This window comes from Mirounga angustirostris, unplaced genomic scaffold (genome assembly GCF_029215605.1).
Source record: "Mirounga angustirostris isolate CCGP_5_RB_7025 unplaced genomic scaffold, mMirAng1.0.hap1 SCAF_1, whole genome shotgun sequence".
Classification (NCBI taxonomy): Eukaryota; Metazoa; Chordata; class Mammalia; order Carnivora; family Phocidae; genus Mirounga; species Mirounga angustirostris.
Genome location: NW_026991709.1, coordinates 160,785,771 through 160,803,917, shown reverse-complemented (window position 1 = coordinate 160,803,917; position 18,147 = coordinate 160,785,771). Strand labels below are relative to the sequence as shown.

The following is an 18,147-nucleotide window of genomic DNA, read 5'->3' as shown; positions in this document are numbered from 1 at the left end:
AAAAGCACACGTAGAGATGGACCCACTTGGACCAGCAGGTATCTCTGTGACAGTGCTTGAACTGGGTGCGTCAGACAAGGAGAACCTCTGCCTAAGTTACAATGTTTTTATTTTCATAAGGATAACGAATATATAGATTTTAGGTGTGGGTAACAAGTTTAAAAGACAATCCCCGCATTCCCCTCCTTTTGCTTCTAGAAAACTCTATCCCCCAACTGTCCTTGCCTAGCTCACCTCCATGGTTCCCTGGGCTCCATGGCCCTGGCTCAGGGCTAGGGAAGAAAAGGAACTGTGAGACACAGTCGGTGAATCAGTCAACAGACACTTACTGGCACCAATTCCCCTGGGCCGCTGCTGCAAACCGGGCACTAGGAGATAAATGAGTCACGTTCCTCAATCCCGGGAAGCTCCCACAGTCTGGCAATTTCTCCTCAGAGTGACCACTCCGTGTCAAGTTAACCAGCTCACATTCTGAAGATGGGACTTCTCCAGGATACAAGGGAGCCCACTCTCTGGGTCTGTCTCTTCATCATTGTCCAAAGCTAGGAGAGAGGCGGAACAGAAGAGATCACTGCATCAGGGCTAGGATAGTGGTGTGTGCTCAGATCAAGGGGAAAGGCCACAAAGGTAGAAGTGATCAAATCAGGAGCACCTAAAGAAGACCTGTCTAAGGTGGGTCTTCATGGCTGAGCAGGAGCTCAATGAGACAGCAAGAGTAAGGGAAGGAGCATGCCAGGCTGCAGGAACCACATGTACAAGGCAGAGAGGGGTGGAATGATCCTTTACTCTCAAGGCACTGATGGCCTCAGTTTGGTAGAAACACAGGGGGCACTCTGGGCAGAATTTGGACTTCACCCACAGGGCTGCCACAACCATTGAATAGACTGTGTCCTTGGGTGCCTGGCTACAAGGGCAAATAGGGCTGAATTCCAATCAAGCTCAACCCACCAAGCCGTGCACCCTGGCACAGGTTTGGGTCTACCAGGAGAAAGCAAAGCGATGCCTTTTTCTCACCTTCCCAAATGTGCTGTGTAGTCTAACAGCAGCCTTGTTTATCCTGCCCCCAACACCACAGCTCTCAAAGCCTTTGAAAAGGTTTGTAGGATCTTACTGAATTTTCACAGCTCTGTGGAATAGGGATTATAGGCACAATTTCATAGATGAAAAAATGAGGCTGAGAGGTGGAGAAAGACAAAACTCTCCAAGAGGCGGTTCTCAAGTTCCAGGGATCCCACCCGGGGCCAAAAGATCTTGAGACAAACCAATGAGACTCTTGGCCATTTGCCCTCTGCAAAACACAGGCTTGATGAATACAACTAAGATTTCTTATACACATTATATAACATGACCAGAAATAGAAATATGAACAAGGCAAGATAAAATCATAGCTCTTAAAATCATCCTAATATTTCCTTCCACTTTATCGGACTGTCTTTGGTAAAAATTCATCTATAAAAGGATGGCATATCCCCTCATGACCTGGCAACAGAGACCAGGTCACGACCGCTTTTTGATAAAAACCCATTTTGTGGCCCCTCCTAAGATGGGGGTGTCTACAATTTCACACATTTGAAATGTTAGAGAGTTCACTGAGAAACCAGTGCAAGTAATACTATCTGATTTTTACCTAATACTACTTGGGTGGAAAATAAATGAGATTTTGGGGGGAAAGTCCTGCTGATTGAATTCTGTTTCCTGGCTTGTGAAAAACAGAACCTGACAAAGAGAAGAGGATGTCCCCCTAACCCTGGCCCAGGTCCCTGAAGCATCCAGGCAACAAAGATTGCAGGAAGAAGCTGTGTGTGAATTCAGACCCTGAACTAGCTTCTGAGTGCAACTATGTGGCTTGCTATCCAAGAATGGATGATGGTATTGAAACACTGGATAGATAAGTTTCATTACTCCCATTCCTGTGTATATCTGGAACATTAATTAGATACATAAAATTCATCAAGAGTTGTACTAAAAATACGTAAGCTGTTTCTAAAACGAGTTGTTAGGGGGCTTTCTGAAAGTTCCAATAACCAAGCCAGTTTACAGGTAGCCAGTACTCAGTGGCTACTAGGGAAAGCTTTGAGTACAGTTTCGGCGCCATCTCGTGTCTAGTATTGAGATCAGCACGTCCAAACAAGGAAACAAATACAGAGAGCAGAGGTATGAAGGAGTTGATCTACTCTGGGAGGGGTGAGTAGCCAGGTGTTCCTGAAAATTTAGAGAGGGAAGGGAGATGCAACTGGAGGAGTAGGCTGGGGTCAGCTCCTGAAGGAAGGCTTTATCTCATGGGCACTGAAGGGGGGTGAACACCTCAGTGATGTCATCAGATGTGTGTTTTAGAACAATTCAGCTGTAGGCATATAGGCGTGGGCTTCAGGTGCTTATGGGGTCAGCACGTGCAAGACTATGCTTACTGTCTCAACTCTTGGGCCAGATCATAGGAAGAACTGCCTTCTACCAGAATATAAGCAGGGATTATTGGCTGATTTGTTCACATCTCTATCCACACTGCCTGGTACATGATAGTTTTTATCAAAAAATAAAAGGGGCATATTTTACAATATAAAGATGACATGATAATACTGTCAAAATGCAGATCCCCTAGCCCATCCATCCCTAAAGCGCCTTTTTAGAGAATAAGGGATACACTCTGACTCCTCACCAGCCCGATGGGCAGACATCACTCTCCTAACCGTACAGATGAAAACAAGGAGGCTCAGTGAGGTGGCCCTGCTAAGGGCCAAGGACCTCTCCCCATCTGTGACTCTTTCACTACTCAGACCCTAGAAAGCTCCTTCCTGCCTGGTTCGTGTACTTTGGGACCAGGCGAGGCTTAGCGGTGTGTCAGCGGTGTCAGACACGTACCCGCTGGACTGCACGTTGCAGCATCCACCGCACGCCAGGGAAGTGTTCTCTGAACAGCGTGAGGGACATTTACGGCTCCAGAAAAAGTCTTTCAAGTGACCTTCCCAGGACGAACCCCAACGACAAGGCAACATTCAGTCCCACCAGGAAATACGGAAAATCTGTATCATCCCCTGAAGGGGAGGGCTCAAGAAAGGCTGCACACACCAGCGTCTTCTGCCTCCTTCCATTGCCCTAATTTTACAAATGGGGAAAGAGGCCACCAAAGGAAGAGAGTCTCTCTGAAAGTCACTTCGCAGGCTCAGGAGACCGGAGCGCGCGGCCTTCCGCTGGTCCTAGAAAGGAGGGGTCCAGAGGCGATGCGCCACAGGACTTCCGGAGCAGCCTCACCTCTGCACAGCCTCACCGCCTCCACTAGCCGCGACCCACTGCGCCTCGGTCCTGTCACCCACCCGCTCGGCTCCTGGGCATCCGCTCTGCTCCGCCCGGCCCCGCTCGGCGCCACCTGACCGGCTCGGTCCACCAGCTCGGCTCCGCTCAGCCCCGCTCGGGCCAGTTCGGCTCACTCGGCTCTGTTCGACTGGCTCCGTCCACAAGCTCGGCTCCGCTCGGCCCTGCTCGGTCCAGTTCGGCTCACTCGGCCCCACTCGGCCCCACTCGGCCCCACTCGGCCCCACTCGGCCCCACTCGGCCCCACTCGGCCCCACTCGGCCCCACTCGGCCCCACTCGGCCCACGTGCTTGGCCTCTTTCAGCCAGGAGAACACAGTATCTTCTCACTTCTGCCCCCTCCGGCCCCAGGGCCACGTGCTGGGCACAGCTGGGCTCCACCGCGCGCACCTCGTCCCCTTTTGCAGTCACATGCAAAGCCCCCCGTACACCTGCCAACTCCTCTCCTACCAGGCATTCTGGGGGAGCTAGTGCAACATGACCCCGCAGGGGTGTCCCAGGGTTTGCGTCATTGCGGAGGCCGGGCGGACTGAGGGACGGTCCTAGGTTCTGGCATTTGGTGGACTTGGCGTGGCGTCCAGGTCCTCCACCTCGCAACTGGAGGACCTTGGGGGCCCTTCTCCCCTCGGAGTCTCAGTTTCTATTTGCAAAATGAAGCTGTCGATAATTCCGCTTTCCTGGGGCTACTGGGAGGACCAGGGAGCCCGTGAGCACGTGTTGAGCGCCACTTGTGTGCTGAGCGAGTGTGGACGCAGAGAAGATCCTGGCCCAGCATCCTCCAGGGGCACACAAGACTAAACAGGGTGTGTTTTAGAAGACCAGGCCCTCTGCTTTGCTCTAGCTGTGTGACTTTGAGCACGTCACTTAGACGCACTGAACCCTACGTTTCCGCTCCCTAAGGCGGTCATAGCTCCTTTCGCAAGCAGCAACCATCTGCGCTTGCCCTCCCCCGCCAGCCCAAGACATCTCAGAATGAGGCTGCCCGGGTGTCAGTCCCATTCTCCGTCGTTCAGAAGGTTGGGCTGGGTCGGGTCAAGGATAGCCTCTCGTCACAACCCTCCGTGTAACTAAGATTCATTCCAGAAACATTTAATAGCTTTGAACTCAGCAATACTCGTGTCTGGTATTGAGATCAGCACGTCCAAACAAGGAAACAAATACATAGAGCAGAGGTATGAAGGAGTTGATCTACTCTGGGAGGGGTGAGTAGCCAGGTGTTCCTGAAAATTTAGAGAGGGAAGGGGAGAGAGGGCAATGGTTGGGTACTTGAGTTGCAGGCTGCAGAAACGGAATTTACTAATTTAAATAAAAAAAATTGTTGGAAGGATACTGGGCAGATAGTGGAATAAGGGAAGCCTGAAGACAAGGGTCAGTAAAGCAGGAAGGAGCTGGGCTGTCCCAGGTGGTTTTGCACCCAAAACTTCTGAACAGTCAGTCTTGGATACTACTGCTATATGAAGGCACCCCAACCCTTTCTGCTGTCTGACTGGGCTCTCACTGCTAATGGGGCATAGGTGTCCAGGCATTCTTCACATTGACCTGAGCAGGTTTTGAAGGATGAATAGAAAGCTGCCAAAGGAAAAGGGAAGGGGACCTTCCGGGTAGGAGCTGCATGTCCAGGGCATGTCCAGCATAGGGCAGGAATCTTGGGGCAACTCAGAATTCTGCTTGCCACACTGTGCCAGGTGCTTTCCTGGTCATCTTACTCAATGTTCACAAAAACCCTACAAAAATAGGTATTACTAATTTTTTGGAAAATTTTCGTATAAAAATATTAAATGCTTTTATAAAGAATTCAAGCTATAGAGCAAAATGGTGCAAAAATGAGGGGGTAGGGTTCACACATATTCTAGTAACCCAGGTATCCAGGGTTAATATTAGGCCACATCATTCCAGATATCTTTCTAGGCATGTATATTGCAGGAGGCAAGAAGGAGAGAAGGAAGGAGGAAGTTTGGGTGGAAGGAAGGTGGGGAGGGTAGAAGGAAGGAAGGAAAAGAAAGAACTATAAATTTGGATAACACTCGGCATGCTAATTTTTGTTTATTTCCATTCGGAATGTTTATTTTAATAATTATTAAATATAATTATTTAAGTTTAAGTCCTGAATTTTCATTTAACACTGTATCATGAAAAATTTCCAAGACTTTAAATATGCTTTGGAAGCAGCATTATAATGGCTGTATAATATTCTATCAAATTCATGAATTATAAATCATAATTTATTTTACTATTTATCTCTAGTGGGACATTTTAATTATTGCTAATTTTCCCTATTATAAATAACACTGCAGTAAACATCTTTGTATATATGTCTGTGAACCTATCTCTGATTATTTCTTTAGAAGTAGCATTACTGATTTAAAGACTATGAATATTTTTGAAATAATTCTCAGTTTGCTTTCCTAAAGTTAGTATTAATTTATAACCTCACAAATAGTGCATGAGTACCTGTTTTAGTGAGTATTGAGAATTAACATTTAAAGTATATTTTGTCAGTTGTACAGATTATAAATAGCATTTTATTGTGGCTCTATTGCATATTTCTCTAGCAATGAGTTTGGTAATTTTTTATATATTTTTGTAATTAATGTTTTTTCAATCCATAATTGTCTATTCATATTCTTCTTTACTAGAGTAATAGTGATTTTTAGAGCCTCTTATTATGTCTTAAGGATAGCTACCTCTTGTCAAAATTATTTTTACCCAACTAAATATTTATTTTTATATTGGTGTATAGCTTTGTGCTTGTTTTTTATGATGTACAGAAATTTTAACTTTATTACATCATTTTTTCCTTTGTGATCTCTTTCATTGCCTTTGTCTTAGAAAATTCCTTTTTACCTTCATACCAGTTAAAAAGACACATCTGTTTTCATCTGGTATTTTAGAGTTTCATTACTTACACTAAAATCTTTAATAAACCCTTTAGTATGTTGTAAGTTAATTGCTTAGTTATGCTTCGATAGGTACATTTCCAAAAGTCTTTGCTGAATAAATCATCCATCTTGTTTGCATTTGTTTATGATGTTTCTTCACAATACACCTGTTTCTTAGTGTGCTAAATTTTAAAAATAAAATATGGAGCTGATTTATACTCAAATTTAATGAAAGAAAAAGAATTTAATTGAAATAAAAACAGTTGCTAACTTTACTCATTGTTTTATTACTGTATCAGATATTATTCCCTACAAGACCCCCTAAGATTATAAAGAACATTAAGAAGTTGGGGGTCATGTGTTTGTTTAAATTACATGTTTCACTCTCAGCTCTATTTTTCCCTACCTTGAAGGATGAGAAACGTTAAGTCCCTCACACTCTCTTCCCTGCCCACACCCAACATTCTGCTGCTGGGCTATTGTTTTTATAATGCCAAGGTCTGTGATAATCACATTTATTCTGCCACCTCCCTTCCCTTGGATGTTTAGACCTAGTTCTGGGTTTATTTGGAAGCATTGCTTACTTCTGGTCCTGTTACTCTGCCTTTTCCCTCTCCGAGTTCCCTGTCTAAATTTATCTCTTGGTTGGCACAGTCCCACTTATAAATGTGAAATCAGGCTTGTTCAAAGACACTTTGCCCATGGCCAATGAGTGCAGGAGCCGAAGATTCTCATCTATATTCGCCAGACTCCAGAGACAGTGCTCAGAAGAGCAATGGGAGCCATGAGCTTTTAGTCTTGGGGCGAAGGAGTACGCTACTCTCTCTTCTGGAACCTTCTAGGGAGGCCAGAGGAGCCTGGATAGGATCGCAGCTAACTCTGATCCGGGGGTCAGATTCGGGGCTGGGCAGGCTTTCTGTGGTGCTTCCGAGAGGGCTGAGGAAGGAATTGATGACACAGGTTGCTGGTCCTCTTGGCATAGATTTATCTGGAGTCTGACAACTATGGACAGAAGGTGGAACAATGAGTGTACTCGCTTTGGGGGCGCGTATACGAAGATTGGAACAATACAGAAATTAGTGTGGACCCTGTGCAAGCGTGATACACAAATTTGTGAAGCATTCCGTATTAAAAGAAAAAAAAAGACAGTAGAACAATGGGGAAGCCCAAAGCATCTGTTTCCCTTCTATTAGAAACAAGAATTCCCCAACCAGGAGCCTAAACAAAGAGAAGTCTATTTTCCTTTCACTTGGGAGAAAAAATGAAAGCCCAGAGGTGCAGTCCGGGCTACAATGGCAGCTCATCCACGCTGGCAAGCCCCAGAGTCCTTCTTGCTTTCCATTCTGCCCTTCTTCTCAAGATGGCAGCCAGAGGACCACCAAGAAGGGGAAATTCAATGGACTAAGAACCTAGGACTTCCACCTACATCTCTGGCCACGACACAGTCCTGGCCACTCCTAGCAGCCCCAGATGCTGGGATATGTCATCTTGTAAGTCTGTCAAAAGACAGAAGCTTTGTCTCATGATAACAGACATTTCTTCGTTGTTTTTTAAGCTATGGTAGTAACAGCTACACCTACTCATTTACGGATATTTGTTGGAAGTGCCAAATGTGGGTCAGGCACAGGGCTCACTGTTGTGTGTATGGTGGTGAAGTGACAAGGATCTGATCACATGCGTCGCTTGGGGTGCTCACTATGTGCAAAGCACATAATATGTATTACTCCTTTTATTTCTCATAACAGCACTGGGAAGTTAAGAACTATTATCTTCATCTTATGGACAAGTAAACAGAGGCTGTGAGAGGCTAATAATCTATTCAAAGGTCCATAATTATATAACAGAGCCAGAATCCAAACCCATGTTGGCTTCCTCCAAAGCTTTGGCTCTTAATAATTTTTTCACACCAGTGGTTTCCATCCCTGGCTGCATCCAATGTCTGGGACCTATCCTTCAGATTCTAATTTAATTGGTTGGAGGTGAAGCCCAGGCATCCCTAAGCTTGTATTATCTTATTTAATCCTCACAACAACTGGAGATGGAGGTATTTTTCTCTCTATTTAAAATTAGGTAAACTACAATCCAGAGAGGTAGACTCACTTGCCCAAAGTCACACAGCAAGTCCACAATGGAGCTGGGATGTGTGTCCACATCTCTTTACCTTCTCCAAAGAGCTGTCCTTGGCTGCAGAAAAAAGGTGACTTCCATTAAGTTGTGGGGTACACTGGCCAACCCCTCTGCTCCAGTCAGCCCAGAAGCCTCCCTGGGAATGTGTGTGCCTGAGGGGCAGGGCACCACGTGGAAGCTGGGTGATAAACGGGTCGGGTTATGCCAGGATGTGCGGCGGAAGCCCAGCCTGCTGAAGGCAGAGGTGCGGCTGGGCCAGGGTGGGGGCCGGACATGGGGATGCACTTTTTCCCCAGCACAACAAGCTGTGGGCTTCCTCCTCCCTAGCTGAGCCCTGCCTGATATGTCAGGCCCAGAATAGGCCACTAGCCAGGGACTGGAGGGCTGGCAGGCAGGCAGGGGCCCAGGGCCAGTCCCCAGAGGAAGTCACATGGTGGGGGTCACAGGCCTGACCCAGGAATGGTGAAGGGAGGGAGATATTTCAGGCCTGAGAGGAAGAGCCCGGCCCACGAGATGAATCACCCGGGACAGATTATCCTGAGGAAGACCTTGGGGGTGGAATTGTGATAAGCACCGTCCTCCCAAGGTGACCAGGATCCCGCGGTCAGCTGGCCACTGATCAGCCAGGCCACATGTGATGGGAGCACTCAGATGTATCTAAGAAGGCCCACGAGCTCCAGATGCATTGCCCAAGTGACTTCTCAGAGACCTTATACCATGAGGATGAGCATTTCCACTTTTCCAGACGAGAAAACGGCGCTCTGGATCTAAGTCACTCGCTCAAGGTCACATGGCTGAGGTGGGATTTGAAATGGGAGCCTGCCTTTCGGCCAGCTGGCCTCCTCAAAGCAGGAAGCTAAGACTGGGACTGCCCTCCCTCTCCACTTGCTCCCTGTGTGGACCCCGAGTCTCACAGACAAAATGACCAGGCTCGACTCATAATGGCAAGCCCGGCCTCAGGTCTCATGCTTGCTTCTGGATGAGGCACTAGACTTTTCCAAACTCCTCAAGGTATGAATGGGAAGGATGGATCTCAGAGAGGACAAAGGGCTTACCCAGGATTCCAGAGTAAGTCAGTCAGAGGCCAGCTCTATCTGGCTCCTGCCTCCCAGCCCACAGGTCTGTGCACTGCACTAGTATTTGGATCCTCAACAGCCTCTCCTCCAATGAAGCCAGACATTGCTGGCACCTGGAGAGCTGCTTGGAGGCAGAAAAGCGACTCCCCGCTCTGCCAGGAAGCCCTGCTTGATCTGGAGGGGACCTGGGCATCTGTATTTGTAACCAAGTCATTCTGATGGACTAAGAAGTTTGAGAAACCCTGGCAGAGATGATCTTTAAGATGCCTTCTGGTCCTAAAGGCTGGGTTCCAATATATGTCATTACCACCACCACCACCACCATCATCGTCAAATACCAACTTATGCTGAGTGACTGATATATGCCAGACACTCTGCTAGATGCTTTACATATATGACCGTGTGTAACTCAGAGGTAGCATTATTATCATCCCCATTTTACAGAGGAGGAAACTGAGGCTGAGGGGGGTTAATCATTTTCCTAAGATAGCACAGCCAGTGGCTGAGCCTGGATCTGCTGCTCTGGTGGGCTCAGCACCCTTTCATATGTGACTCTTCCCCAAGCCAGCCATGTTTTGAGAGCCTCTAGTACCTGCTTTGGGATTCAGTCTCCCCATCTAGGGGAGGGACAGTCTCCTTGCACCCTTCATACTCTGCCCCAAATTTGCAAACAGGCCTTTGGGTTTGCTGCTCAGCTGAGCAGTTAACAGGACTTTGGCAGCAGGAGGAGTGAGACGCTGCTTTTCCAGCCTTGATGCCCAAGTTCCAACTCCTCCCAGTCAGGGTGCTTTGGCCCTGCTCATCCTGGCCCCACTGTGTTAAGCGCTGAATCACTGACCGGAGTGAGCGGACCTCACGCAGAGCAGAGGGAGGGCTGGGATGGAGTTGAAACCAGCGTAGAGGCCCCTGTTGTTGGCAGGGGTGGAGAGATGTGGGGGAAGACAGAAAGGGAATTGATACTTTTATTAAGCATTCACTGTGTGCTGGACACTCAGCTAGTTGCCAGGCAAGCACCTGAACCTCTCAACGTCTCAGTTTTCTCTTCTGGAAAATGAAGTGGTTACGAGGAGTAAATGAGGCCCATTCAATGACTCAGTTACCCAACAATCATCCATTGAGGGCTGATTATGTGCCATGCTAGCTGTCATTCTAGGAAATGCAGCAGCGAGGCGACGAGTATCTGTCCCTCATAGGGCTAACAGTGCAGCCGGGAAAACAGACTTAGAAAAATAAGTCAACAAAGAAACACATTCGTGTCAAGTTGGAGAGAGTGGCAGCAAATGCTAGGAATTGAAAGAAAGCCAGGGTAAGATGTGTATAGTGTCGTGAAGGGACAGGATGGATGGTCGGGGCTGCTTGAACCAAGTAAGGAACCGCCGATAAAACTACCTGGGAGAAGAGCGTTTCCAGGGAGCAAAGAACTAAGAGTCCATCAGGGAGCCTGGCACACAGTGGATGCTCAATAAATGGTAAATGCTATCATAGTTCAGAGGGAGGGGCCAGTTCCTTATTTTACTGGGGGGGGGGGGCGTGTCTCTGTGTTGTTGCTGCTTCCTAGCTGTGGGGATGTGGCCCTCAGGCACCTCCTTCTCGTCCCCCTTGCCCTCACCCCAGGAGAAAGGGCCCGGAGGTCGACAGCCCCAAGCAGGAGGAGGAGGCCGAGCTTCTGTGGGAAAGGCTGCATGCACACCGCCCACCAGCCTGACACACGGTGGGAGCTTTCCCAAGTGGAGACTGCGGTGCCAGTCACACGGGGGGCTGGACCCTGGACAGCCACAAGATAATAGAGGCTCCCTCTCTCGTGAAAACCTCCACAGGACTGGGTCACGTCCACAGAATGAAGTCTACAGGCCTTTCCTTTCAACTCCTGAGCAGCTTCGGCAACCTTATTTCCAGCCCGCCCCCGCCCCCGTCTCCTCCCAACTCGTGGCTCTCTGTGGGCTGGATACCCTGGGTCCTGGGAACATCGCCCGAGCATGGCATCTGTGAACCCTCTTCTGGAAGTGCTCACGTGAGGTGACAGGGGCCGACCAGCACACAAATCAAGGTGATGCAGCGAGCTCTCTGCTGTGACCGGGCCAGCGCAGGGAGGAGTCTGCCAAGGATGGCTTCTGCAGGAGGGGAACTGCATCTCAAAGCGTGTTTTTGGTCATTTGGTTTTCATTGAAGAGGTCTTCTCTGGCCACACTGGCCGAGAGGCCCCATCAAGCCACTCTCTTTCACGCTCCTTATTAAGACTGCACTGTGATGGTGAGCAGGACCCTGTGCTGGCCCCTGACCTCATGGAGAACCCCTTCCAGCACAGGGAGACAGACAAGAAAGAGACAAGGCACAGGAAGAAAAGCAGGGTCCCCGCAGTAGCCAGTGCTGTGAAGGGAAGGTGGCTGGAGATGCAGCTACTGTGGACTAAGTGGCCTGGGAAGGTGTCTCGGAGGGGTGACATTTCAGGGACTTTCTCAAAGCCCACACAGGGTAGTCACAAAGCGGAGGGGAGAACCTCATTCTCTTGGCTTCCTTAGAAGAGCTTCCGCTCCATGCCCTGTGGTCCCAGAGCTCCCCCTTGCTGAAAAACCCACACTTTTCCAACAGCCTTCCCCAGACACCCATCACCGGGGGGCCTGGTTCACGGGAATCTCTGCTCCTCCCAGTTGCTCCCAGCAGCTCTAAATACTTGAGTTATAGGAACTCTTTCTCTGGCTTGTGTTGCTACAGTTTTCTTATAAGCACAAATGAAGAAACAAAAGAAGCAAATACACATGGGAAGATTCTATAACCCAAACCCCGGGAATCTGACGATGGAGACTGTCTTAAACATGGGCATCCTATCCTGATCGGTGGTGGCACCAAGTGGTGGCCGTGGCCTTTCCATCAATTTAATGCTATAGTCACGTACACAGCACACTGTGAGCACTTTACATGTGGCATCTCAAACCTCACAACAACCCTAGGAGGTTGAAACTCTTATAATCCCAAGTTTACAGATGAGGGAACTGAAGGGAGGAGAATTTAAGTAACTTTCCCAAGGTCACAGAGATAACAGAATGAAGCCAGAATTTGAACCACTCTAGAGCCTTCATTTACAATAGGGTCTGGTAACTAGCAGAACTCAGGGCATATTCCCAGCAATGCTGTCCTTGGGACCCATGCAGCTGCTCCTTCTGTATCCAGCAGGGGGAGCCAAAGGCCAGGGTCCTCTGTGCCCCTGCCCCAGGCATGCTTCCTATGGTTGCAGCACCTGCTGAAGAGACACCCTTCTCCCTTGATCCAGGCAGAAAGAGCCAAATGGTGAGGAAAGTCTCTTGATTAGCATAGCTCTGCCAAAGAAGAACTTTCTGCAGTAGGTCTCACTGAGTCATGAAACAGTTAGTCACAGCTGGTTCGGGGTCTTGCAATGAATCAGGCACAGTTCCTGCTGAGGGAGCTCTCAGTCGAGTGAAAACTTTTTAGCCCCAGAGAAAGCCCAACAACTATTAAAAGAAAAAAACTGACCTGGATTTTGCAGCTATTAAGTGGCAGAGTTGGTATTCAGACCCAAGCCTTTCTGACGCCAAAGTCTATGGTCTTTTTCTCAAGCCATGGTGGTCCTCAGTCATGCTGGGTGCTGGGGATACAGAGACGCAGGAGAGAGGGTCCTGTCTGCAAGGATCTCAACTTCTAATGTAAAAGGGAGGCACGTGAGCCCAGACATCCTTCCCATGGGAAGGGCTCTGCCAGGATCAGCTAAAGGGCCATGGAGCACAAAGGGAAAAAATGCATTAAAATGTGCTCTCTTCAAAGGAGGGGGTCATGTCTGTTGTGTTTACTGCTGGATCCCATACCCAGCACACTTTAATCTTCAGTGAATGTTTGATGGATGGTTGAATGAAAGAGGAAGAGACAAAGTGCCTAGGACAGAGGCAAAGTTAATCAGGGAAGGCTTTTCAGGTGAGTTCACATTTGGGAGGACTGTGAAGGATGAGAGGCGTTGGCCAGGTGGAAAAGAGGAGAAAGGCGGAAAAGGAATAACAGGATGGAGTAACAGTCTCAAGTTTGTTTGTTTTTATTACAACCCACAGTATACACACACAATTAGAGCCTTATTATGTATAATGCCCTCTGTTATTTTCTTGTCTATTTCCATTTTGTAAATATTAGTGGCCACCCACTAATTTTTTGTGTAATGGACACGGGATTTGGGAAAAGTAGAAGCTGAAAAGGTGACTTGGAGCCAGACTGTAAAGATCTTTGGATGCTTGAGTTGATGAGTTTGGATCCTTTTCAGTTCTTGCTTCCCCTGTGAGGTCTGATCCTGCAAACTCTTTGCTCCTACTCTAGCTCTTTGAGAAACTTCCTGCTCACTCCTACCTTCTTCCTCCCCAGTTGGTTCTTTCAATCGTGCTGAGCTGGGGCTCTGTGCTGGGCTGTCCACACTCAGCCTTCTCGGCCTCCCCGAATCTCAGCCATGCCTTGGTTTGAAGGACTGCGCACTTCTCACTTTGGACACCGTCCCCTTGAAAGCCCATATCTGCCCACCTGAGTGCCAGCACACTCATTCAATTGCCCCTTCAATGACCACAGACACATCACCCTCAGACCTGCTTCTCCTTGTCCCATCTCTGCATTGTCCTCACCAGCCACAGTGCCTCCAGGACAGAATCTTGTCCTTGGGGACGTATCATGCTGTCTATTCTGCTTTCAAGGCAGCGCTCCAATCCGTCCACTTTTCTCCTTGCCACCTGTCACCACCCTGGTGTGGGCTGGGCCTTCCCGCCCTGCATATCTGTTGACACCTCCTGCCTCCGTGTGCTGCCCCCTTCTCTCAATTCCCTGTAACAGCTGCCATGAGCCTTCTGAAGCATGAATCTGATCGTGTGACACCCTGCTTCCCTTTATGATAAAGCCCAAACCTAGTAATATGCCCTGTGTCCCCAGACTCCCCTGTTGAGTCTCATCTCTGCAACCCTCCCTACCCCCATTCCCTCTGATGCTCCATTCACCAGGCCCCTCAGACCTCCATGGGCCCTGCTTCCTCTGGCTTTGAAAAAACTGCCTGGTGAACCCCAGCTCATTCCTTCTGGATCCCAGTTTAGGAACACCTCCTCCAGGAAGCCTTCAGTGACCCACCCATTTGGAGTCCTCTTCTCTGTGTCCCCACAGTCCTCTGTGCATCTCCCACCTTGATGCCTAATACCTTCTTCTCTATTGTAGTGGCCCTGCCTCTCTTTTCCATTAGATGGGAGGCATAATTGAAGGATTAAGAGCAGATGCTGAAGTCAAAACTGCGTAGGTTCAAATCCCAATTCTGCCACGTACAGCTGTGGGAGTTTGGGATTTTATTTAATCCCTCCATGATTCGCCTTCTCCATTCTATAAGATGATGATAATTATGCTAATAATAAAAACATTAACAAAAAAGAATGGCACCTGCCTCACGGTATTGTTAGAGGATTAAATGAATCAGGGTGCTGATGACAGGGCCTGGCACATAGTAAGTGCCACCTATGTGACTGATCACCAAATCAGCCCTCAGAACAGTTGCTCCAGGAGGGCAGACACTGGATTTATTTGACCCACTATTACATCCCAGCACTTTGCCCCAATGTCCTGGTCATGAGCATCCCCCAACATTTGTGAGGTGAATGAATCCTGGGTCGAAAAGAGTGACAATGCATACAGGAAAGAGAGGACACATTTGGGTGATGCCTTGGAGGAAAACTGCTCAGAGCTAGGTGCTGACTCCATCTGAAGGTGGGAGAGGAGGAGGAGGAATACAGGAGGAAGAGCACGGCTAGGACAGACTTTGTGACTGTTCCTCCCAAGCCCTTGGCTGTTGCAGTCTCTCCCCACCACTGTCATTCATTGCTACCTCCATCCACGGGAGTGCTCCAGCCAGCCTAGGGATTACTGTTCATTCCCTTCTTCTCTCTCTCTCTTTCCTTCCCCCCTCTCAGTTGGGACCTTCCAAGTCCTGTCAGAGCTGCTTGTGACCCAGGCCTATCGTCCTCTCTTCTCCCCGCACCCCACTTCCACCTTAGTTGTTCTAGTTACAATTGCTGTGTAACAAGCACCGTCCCAAAAATAGTGGCATAAAACAATCATTTCATTACACTCACAAGTTATGGGGCTTGGGAATTTAGACAGGGCACACTGGGGATGACTACGGAAGCCCCTGTCCACAGTGCCTCAGCTGAGAAGACTGAAAGGGAGGGATGATGTGGAGGTGGGGGGTTGAAATCATCTGGAGACTCCTTCACCCACATGTCTGGCACCTGGGCCAGGATAACTCCAATGCTGAACTGGGACTGTGGACTGGGCTTCCTCACATCATGGCAGCCTCCAGACTCCTTCCTTCAGGGCTCCAGCAGGAGTGTTCCAGAAAACAAGGCAGAAGCTGCATTGCCTCTTATGACCTAGCCTGAAAGCCTTGTAGCATCACTCCTGCCACACAGAAGCCCACCCAGATTCAAGCAAGGAGAGCATGGGAGCCCACCTCTCAATGGGAGGCATGTGTGGCTGTGTTTTAAAACCACCAACGTCTTGTACCTGAACCCATGGGGTATTCTCCTCTCTGGTCTGCCTGGCTCCACTTTGCCCAGCCCTACCCTTCACCCCCCACCTCCCTAGATTCTCCATGGGGCAGCCAAGGGGGAGCTTTGGAACACACACATCAGATGAGTCACTCTTCTTCCTATCCCTCCAATGTCTTCCCACTGAACTTCCCCCGTGAAATCTAAGCTCCCTGACATGCCTACATAGCTCTGTGGGATCTGTGAACCCCCATCTCCTCCCATCCATCCCACTGGCTTTCTTTCTCGTTCTTGAGCACAGCCCCGCATTCCCTCCTGGGGCTCATGCCCACCTCCAGTCTTCTGCATTGCTGTCCTCCCTCTTGACATGCTGGGACCCAGGATCCTGTGTCCTTCAGGTCTCAACTCGAATGCCACCTACTCAGATCTCAAATAATCCCCGGGCACCCAATGTTGTCTCTCTCACTACTCTGTTTTATTATCTTCACCTCTCCCTGAGATGTCTGAAATTACATAATTGTTTACCTCTGGTTTGTCTCCCTCACTAGCTCCAAGAGAGAAGGTCCTGGATCCTTCTTTCCTTATATCCTTTGTGCTCACTATGATCCCTGGCACAGACATTTGTGTGATGTGAATGAAGGCATGAACAGCGGTTTTCAAGGACGATTCAAAAAAATTCTGAAGGATAGGCAGGCCTGGCGAGGTGGTGGTTAATGCGTGTGTGTGGGTGGGGCTGTTTGTAATCTGGCTCTCCCACTTTCTAGCTGGTGATTTTGGGAAAACACCTTCGCGTCTCGGAGCCTCAATTTCTTCAGCTGAGACGTGAGTCCAACAGCCGCTAGCTCACTGGACTGGGGTGTACATCATAGGAAGGGATCTGCCCCTCTGGTCAGCTAGAACGCTCAGAGCACCGTGTTTCGGGGAGCTAGGCGACGCTACAGCACCCGCCGCGCCCACCAGGGGTCGCCGCGAGCGCGCGCTGAACTGCCAGTCGCGCCAGGCGCCCTCGGGCGGCTCGCGAGGCCCACGTCTGGGTCCCGTGCGGGGCATCCTGGCCTCAGCCCGACTCCGACTGTCCGCTAGAAGGGGCATTCCAAAAGAGGCTGCCCTACCTGGGCACCCACCTGCCGCATCCCCTCGAATAGACCGCGGTGGGGGAGGAATATACTGAGCCAGTTATCCCCGCTCCGCGGAAGGGGGCGCCCTCCTCTGAAGCTGGGCTCGGAAGCCTGGGGAAAGGGGGAACTCGGGTGTCACCTAACACACACACACACACCCCAGCTCTGAGCGCTCGGCCGGGCAGGGAGGACGAGGAGGCAAGCCAGGGCGCGGGGGTTCTCGGCTGAGCCTTGATCCTCTCAACCCCGCAGGCAGTCGCAGGGCGCCAGCTCAACCGCAACTTGCGAGTTAGCGACCCGTGGGGGTCGAGCGGACTCCCACAGCCCCCTGCCCCGCTCCGCGCCCGGGAGCCGGGAGGGGGCGCCGCGGGAGCGCGTGGGGCAAGGCGTGAGCGCGCGCTTGGAGCTGGCGGCCCTGTCCCGCGGGCGCTGGGGTGCGGGGCGGGCGCTCCGGGGAGGCGGGCGGGGGAGGGGGCGGGAGAAAGGAGGGAGGGAGGGAGGGAGGGGCGGGGGCGGGAGGCAGCAGCGCCCCCGCACTCCCCGCGCCTCACACACTTGCACCGGCCGCTCGCGCGCAGCCCGGCGTCGCCCCGCGCCGCGCTCGCTCCTCCCTCCCTCCTCCCGCTCCGTGGCTCCCGCGCTCCCGGCGAGGTTCAGGCGCCGAGCGAGCGGACGGGCGCACGGACAGACGGCCCCCGGGACGCCTCGGCCCGCGCCTCCCGGGCGGGCTATGTGGATAGCCCCGCCGGGGCCGGCCCGCGGGATCAGCACAGCCCGGCCCGCGGCCCCGGCGGCCAGCGGGGACTATGAACCGGAAAGCGCGGCGCTGCCTGGGCCACCTCTTTCTCAGCCTGGGCATGGTCTACCTCCGGATCGGGTAAGGGCCGCTCGCATCCCCTGCACGCGTGTCCCGGCAAAGTTGGCGTGGCCCGGGGAGGGGGTCGGCCGCCGGCCACCAACTTCTTCGGCCCCTCAGAGAGGCTGGGTGGGAGCGGTGCTGGAGCTGTGGGCGCACAAAGACCCCCCGCAGGCGGGCGCCCCAGGGGCGCGCACAGCTCTAGACACTGGGCAGAGGTCCGGCCATCCTGAGGATGTCTGAGTCTGGAAGCCCCCAGAACCAGAGACAACCAGTA

The 18,147-nt window shown here is 50.6% G+C and overlaps 1 protein-coding gene and 1 pseudogene across 1 annotated transcript in view; both read left to right on the top strand.

Annotated features, from left to right (window-relative positions):
- Positions 1–7,220: 7,220 nt before the first annotated feature.
- LOC123835025 (U6 spliceosomal RNA) lies at positions 7,221–7,320 on the top strand (annotated as a pseudogene).
- Positions 7,321–17,654: 10,334 nt separating this feature from the next.
- WNT7A (Wnt family member 7A) overlaps positions 17,655–18,147 on the top strand; it is a 63,282-nt gene continuing 62,789 nt past the window's right edge. Inside the window, exon 1 of the mRNA XM_045863769.3 lies at positions 17,655–17,891. Within this exon, the coding sequence (XP_045719725.1) occupies positions 17,821–17,891 (71 nt within the window). The 5' untranslated portion in view covers positions 17,655–17,820. The remainder of the gene's footprint in view (positions 17,892–18,147) is intronic.